This window comes from Limulus polyphemus, unplaced genomic scaffold (genome assembly GCF_000517525.1).
Source record: "Limulus polyphemus unplaced genomic scaffold, Limulus_polyphemus-2.1.2 Scaffold915, whole genome shotgun sequence".
NCBI classification, from domain to species: domain Eukaryota; kingdom Metazoa; phylum Arthropoda; class Merostomata; order Xiphosura; family Limulidae; genus Limulus; species Limulus polyphemus.
In genome coordinates, this window is record NW_013666525.1 from 283,316 (window position 1) to 290,870 (window position 7,555).

At 30.9% G+C, this 7,555-nt stretch overlaps 1 protein-coding gene across 1 annotated transcript in view; it reads right to left on the reverse strand.

Moving 5' to 3' along the window:
* The window catches only part of LOC106461217 (protein SDA1 homolog), a 68,176-nt gene that overhangs the window by 21,238 nt on the left and 39,383 nt on the right, over positions 1–7,555 (reverse strand). Inside the window, 3 exon segments of the mRNA XM_013921012.2 lie at positions 343–400; positions 1,422–1,525; positions 5,925–5,994. Coding sequence (XP_013776466.1) covers positions 343–400; positions 1,422–1,525; positions 5,925–5,994 — 232 coding nt within the window.

Genomic DNA, 7,555 nt, shown 5'->3' on the forward strand with positions numbered 1-7,555 from the left:
TAATAATAATAATAATAATTTAAAGACTAGCATAACCACTGTCCTTGATGATCACTAAAGCACACTGTCTTTTGTCAGATAGCCACTGCCAATTTTGAGTCATGGGTTCAACATTTCTCCCTCTACACACCACAATGATAGATAAATATCAAGAAATACATATATTTTATCATGCATAAGATTCATAAAAATATTATTATATCAACTGATTTCTGAAAAAACAACTAAAACAATTCACTTATTACTATGAGCCAAACACCATGTCTCAAAAAACATAATAAAGTTACTAAAAATTACTATAAAAAATTACAAATAGAAAAATGATAGATAAAAGACACTGACCTCGTTGATGTGGTTGAACAAAACGTTGTAGTAAAGGATAGAAGTTCAAGAGTATGAGCTAAAGAAAGGATTAAACAGTTTTTAATAAGTATATTAGTCAATGTTAAAGAAAATGAAAGTACAAAAGGGCTAATAACACTTAAAAACAAAAGTTATAAACAAGAATGCTTCATATACTACAGTTCAGTACAGCAGAAGAGTAGCACTAAATACTTGCATTATAATTTGCTTTTATAAAATACCAAAAAACAATTTACAAATCCATATCATAAACATACCAACATAACTACAATGATTAAGATTAAGATTACAATGTTTAGTATTACAAAAAAAAAGAATCTAAAACTAAAAAAAAAAAACATCTTTCACTCCCAAAAAGAAATATGTTTTGAGAGTTATGGACTCTTTCTTTGAAATATATTACTAAGAATATGCTCAAGAAACACACATGCACAAAAAATCTGAAGGTTTGAAATTCCATGATGTTTTTGTTAAAAAAAATATTTTAGCACAATTATCTACAAACTGTTTCTAGAAAACCTGAATGCACAATATAGAGGGACAAAATGAAAAGACAATTCCCTAAATGTTTAAAACATTATTATTGTAATTGCTAATTTATGAAATGACATAAGTGCTCTTCAATTAAAATAAAGTACAAGAACAATGTTTCAACCTGAAGATGACCTAAGAAGGTCGAAACTAGAAGGTTCTTGTACTTCATTTTAATTAAAGTTTTTAATACCCATACCAACCATCTCTGCTGTACATTTTTACTTCAAGTGGGTTTCTCGTCATCATCAAAAGTGCTCTTCATTTTTCAGATACTAGTTTTATACATTTTGCATCAAAAGCTAACTTAACAGTTTATTTTTTTTCTTCTATTTTGTTAATTCTTTTCATTTTTGTTCTTGTATTTATTTTATAATAACATTTTATGCTGCTGTTTGTTTTATACATGTTCACTTGTTGAGCTATTCTTCAGTTATTTTAGGCTTTACTTATGCAAGAAAGAATTACCATTTTCATGTATGAAAACAACAAATGTTAGAAGACAAAACCATTTACAAGGTTCTCACCTCATGAGTCCCAACAAGACGTGAAACCAGGTTCATCACCATTAGCTTTACTTCATATCTTTCATTCATTGTTTCTAAGGACTTGAGCAATTTTTCTGCCATACCTATAATACAAAAACAATGAGCAAATCAAGTGTTATGTTAAATTAAGTTAAATGATGTTGTATTAACCCTCTCGCTACAGGCTCAATTGATTCAACCAAATTTGTAACCCTAAAGTTACCACCAGGGTTTCCATTCTATAATTTTTAATGTTTTGTGTATCTTCAGGAAATTTGGTAAGCTTTCTGTAAACATTACAAGTCTTTTGTACACAAAGAATCAGATTTTTTAAATATCTTTACTAAAGACTTGTACATGAATAAATGGAGTCAAAGTGTTGACTGCTCCGAGTGCAATGTGATTTTTCATGCTAAGATTAGAAAAACTTTTCTTCATACGAAAATTGTAAAATTTTATTTGAATAATCTCTAGGACCTTCTAAACATATATCTAACTTTTTTTTCAGTAACAATTTAAATTAACCTTATCCTGATGAGCATCCTTTACTGCACATGTCACGAGGTTTTAGTGACTTACATTCAAAATATTAATCATCTACTTTTTTTTTTTAGTGTTATACCAATTAGTATTGCATAAAATCTTAGCTTATAATCCATATTTTAATAGTATACCAGTTTTAAGTTTTTAATTTTACAAGGCAATATTTAAAAATATCCTGAATTTCCCCTAGCATGACACGTGACACATTTTCTCTAGGCATCTCCTCTTCTCTATTTTATCCACCACCCCTCCAATAAGTAAAAAATTCAATGTAAATTACTCACTATCAAATCTTCATTTGCTCAGACAAACCATAATTTTTATAGCCTTCAATTTTCTTTGGTTATAGAGCACTATCAAATAGAAAATCAGACCCCTCTTGCCACACATACTGGTCACATCCCCTCGTTCCATATTTATTAATAGTTCTCTCTTACATTTAATACTATATTATCTGTAAACAACAGAAAGCCAAGGTTTTCATCTATCAAATGACGTATTACAGAACATTGTTTTCTGAACAGAGAATTATCAATTTCCCTCTTAGTAGAGGCTTTGTTCCCATGGGAAAGATAATGACTAGTTTGGATGATTTTGCAACTTTTCTTGTCACATAGTTAGAAAACCAGAAAAATTGTGATAGTTTAGGGAAATTGTCCTCTTCAATACATCATCACTTCATTTCCTTTCACGTGTAATTATTTCATGTTTTAGTTTACAGCAGTTTCACAATAGTTACAGAAGAGGGAAGACCTAGAGAACAAATGTTACAATTCTCATACTAAGAGAGATTGAGGATTTTTAAAAATATTCCTTATAAAATTAAGAACTGAAAACTGATGCATGTTTATTTGCATACAATGATAATAAAGTAGTTTAAGTATATTTTGAATACAATGCAGTAAAAGGTTATGAAATGCTCACTCTGACCTATCTGTAGCAAGAGGGTTAATGGCAAAGCTAAATACCATTAAACAATCTTAACAAAATGAGTAATTCTAAGATACAGATATACATTGCAAACAGTGTATGTAAGGTAACACAGCATTTTGGTCTATTACCCAAACAGAAACAATAATACATGATTTCCTACTTTACTACTCATGAAACAGATCTTATATATATATACAAAGCCCAAGTTGTATAAAATTATACACCAGCTGGTGAGTGGAATAAAGTGATTTTCAAAAGATTCAATGCTTTGTTTTATTGTAGTATTACTTAAATAAATATAGTATAAGTAAAGAACTTAAAAAAGTACAAAGTTATCTGTGAACTCATGAAAACTGTATAGTTACATTGCTCTCTAATTCTTGTGTTCTTGAAAATATTCTTAGAAATGAAATAATTGATACTATTCAACCAATATTTTCAAGCAAAAGTTCAAGAATTAAAATATCAAACTGATCCTCTTCAATTCATCATCACTTCATTACCAGTCACATGTAATTATTTCATTTGTTTTAGTTCACAGCAGTTTGACAATAATAGAAATTTCATTATGGATCCTTTACAAAATTATGTTTTTTTTTCTTATATTGTTACACCATATTTAGAATATTGAAGGTATTTATCACTGCTTCCTGCTATTATCTCAAGATGCGGGATTCACATTAAGAAAAACTATCTCATGAATTTTATATAATTCAATTTAGAAATTATCTTTTGATTTACTGACTGCAAGTATGTATGCAACTGCAACAAGAATTGTTTAGTACATTGTTCAGTATTTATATTTCTTTGATTACTGAGGAAGGCATCATATAATAAATGTAATTTGATACATTTTCCAAAATAGGTGACTTCTGACATTTGGGCTACAGGTTAAAGAAATATATTACTGCAAGTAAGAGCATCCTGTTAAAATTTCATTTTGAACACAAAAAAAAATGTTTATTTTAATATGGCTTTATTAAATTATTATCCATGTTTATGGAAAAGTATGTAATAAATATCTATTACAATTACAATATCTATTACTATTACAAGATCTAATCTATAAAGAAAAGAAAATTATAAGCTTCTGCAAACATGTTTTATTGAAATTTTTAAAAATAATAAAAAAATACTAAATGCTGAAAATAATATTCTACAACTAACTACAACCTGCAAAACCTTTACATTAGTTTCATGCCCTTTGCTTGAATGTTTCTTATTCTATTTAAGCAATGTTTTCATGCAGGCATTTTGTGTTAAATCGATAAATCCTGGTCTATTTGGAAAACTTTTATGAAGTCAGACAAACAAATTCATGTAGACGTAAGTTTATTTAATAAAACTACACATACATAACTTTATTTAATAAAACTATACCTTAAATAAACAATAAAGGAAAGTAATGGTATTTATAATAGTGCACAGAGTATGAAATAGTTACGAGCATTCAGTGAATGACACAGTTTTATGAGTTGAAACAGTAAAAAGTAGCTAAAAGGTGTTTATAGCAATCTATGAAACAAACCAAAGCTAAATTATTGCAAAGTAAATGTAATGTTGTAACGAAGGCAATCTTAGCTGAATGTGCAGAAACATTTGAATAAATGTTCACAGTGATAAACATATGGTTTTAAGGAACAGCACATGCATAGTTTAGAACAAAATAAATTAATACAAATTGTATTTATTGTAATGTTAATTTTTTAGGAAATTACATGAGGATTAAGTGTTGTGTGTGTGTGAAATACTTTTCAAATAAAAACTTAAAAAGTTGAAATTGAAGCCAATCGTCATGTGATGACAACGACACTGTGCCATTGTGTATCATACTCATTGCACTGAAATGTTTGACTAAGCAAAACAGAAGTAAGTTGATTCTAAATTGAAAAGCCAATATGCAATCTGGACTCCTCAAACAATATGAGATTCATAACAGTTGATCAAGAAATTTACAAGAAAAGTTCCTGACAAACAAACACAAGCATATTATTTATATGGATGTCCAGTTTACTCGCCACTTTTTTGATACAATAAAACCCATGATTGAATGTGATCTTCAAACACCTCATAGAGCCTTACATTTGTAGCAGCCAAGCTATTCGAATATTGCAATACTTTCGTGATAGGAAAGTATATCATCAAGATAACTACAGTTTGTTTAAGCCATGGTTTCTACATACCCTCTTCTATTTGTCATCTATTTTATTTCCAAAATAGTTTTATGTAGTAACTGCTCAGTACACTGAGAAACTATACATTGTACCTATTTAGACATTTTGATGGATAAATGAATGTTAGAAAAACTTCAACAGCACGCTTAAAAAAAGGAAATTAAATATCAGTTTTCTTAATGTATTTTGATTTCTTGAATAATAATGTTTATCAATTCTGAGAGTAGTTTTATTAAGAGTGTGTATACACTTTCTTAGCTTCCATTCCTCTGTTTACTACACATTGTTGATATGTATTAGTAATATAGAAATATGCCATACAAAACGTTTTCCTCGTGTTGAAGTAAGTAAACTTAAAAATACCTAAAAAAACTATTAATTAGGTTAATGTTATTGTAAGTATTTAGCAAATGTTTACTTACTATTAAGAATTCATGTTGAATGATTAACAAACAAACAGAATGAACAAGGTGTTACAGACTATCTGAATTTCATGCTAAGTAAGAGATCCATGTAAAACAAAAGATGTTATTGTAATTCATTTTCTCTTCTTAATTTCTGAACTCCTTACTTTTATTCAACAATTTATTTGTTTGTTATCATATATTCATGCAAAGATACTCAAGGGTTGTCTGCATTAGCTATTCTTAATTTTGAGCTGATATACTAGAAGGAAGGTAAAAACGTTCATCACAACTCTTGTGTTACTCTAGTCTGACTGAATAATGGTATTTGACCATCACCCTTATAACAGGACATGAACAACAGATCTGCACATTACACACTCGGCCATCTATTCAGAAAACATAAAAAAAACATAACCATATATATATGTGTGAAAGTTGTAGCTCACCTTGTGGGTCATGAATCAGATGAATAGCTGAAAAGTTAAAATTTGGAGCTTTTTTCTTGTTTTTTGATTTCTGGAAAATGGCAAAATAATGGCTTGAAATATTACCATATGAATTTATATACACTGAAACAAAATTTCAATAAACTCTACCACTGGACTTCTTTAATATTCAGTATTTATATATATCTGTGTGCGTATTGTGTGTGTGTGTAGATACATATATGTATAAACTGGTATACATAATCTTTCACAGTATTATTTGGACTTTACACAGTAAAAGTTAAAGAACCAACAGATTTTCATAAGATTTTCTGAAATTTTAATCCTAATGTACTCTGAGTGGTCAAGTAAATAGACACCTAAATTTTTCGTCATTTAACTGATTTATGCTAACTAATTTGTGTTCACAGAGCACTATATAAATGAAAATGGTCCACACACTAATTATCTTGTGCTACAACATGCTTAGAACTCAAAGTTCTCTCGAATTGTCAGATTTTGTTAGAGGAAGGATAGTTGGTCAAGCAGATGGTGGAATAAGTCAGAGGCAAATTTCGCAGAATATGGGAATCCCGCTTTCGACAGTCAACAGAATCATCGTGCAGTTCATGAAACACGGCAAGGAATCAACTGAGAAGCGTCAAGGTCGTCCTGGTCCATCGGAAAGGACAAAAAGGGCTGTCAAGAGGAGCATCGAAATGGATCGCAGATTAACGACTGCAGAAGTGGCCAAAGTTGGTGGGATGAACCCGAAATCTGTTCAACGGATTCTCCACAGATTGGGTAATCGTTGCAGAGCAGCTAGACGGAAGCCCTTATTAAGACCTGCCAACATAGTCAGACGAAAGAAGTGGGCAAGTGATATGATGAACAAGCCTCTGGACTTTTGCAAGACCGTATTGTTCTCAGACAAATCAAGATTCGCTCAATTTTCGGACAGTGGAAGGATATGGGTCTGGAGAATGCCTCACCAAGAGTTTTGGCTCAACAGATTGCAGCCAATTGTGAAGCATGGTGGTTTCAGCGTGATGGTTTGGGGAGCTGTTTGGGTTGGTGGGAAATCAAGCTAAGTGGAGTGCGTTGGCAACATAAATTTTGCGAAATACATCAAAATATTGGAGGAAGGACTCTTGGCACTTTATTCCTCGGGTTTCGTGGACAAGAACACAATGTTGTTCCAGGAAGATGGAGCACTGTGTCACACGGCTAGAAACACCCAAAGGTGGCAGGAAGAAAATGGTATCCAGAAGTTGCCCTGGCCGAGCCAATCTCCTGACATGAACCCCATCGAAAACCTCTGGGCCATACTCGACCGGCAAGTCAAGAAACAACCAAAAAAACCAATTCAATTAAATTTAATTAAATTATAAATAGATCAATTCATGTGAATATGACTGAAAAATTTCATTTTTTCTAAAAAGGTGGTGTCTATTTACTTGTGACCATGCTGTGTGTGTATTTGCAAGTCAAGTATTTGCAAGTATTCTTGCAAGTCAAGAAACAACCAAAAAAACCAACTTCAAAGAGCGATTTACTCCAGTTTTGAAGCAAGAGTGGGCGAAAATCCCACAATCTAAAATTGACGAGATGACTCTCACGATGCTCCAAAGGATCAACAAACGCCACGAAGC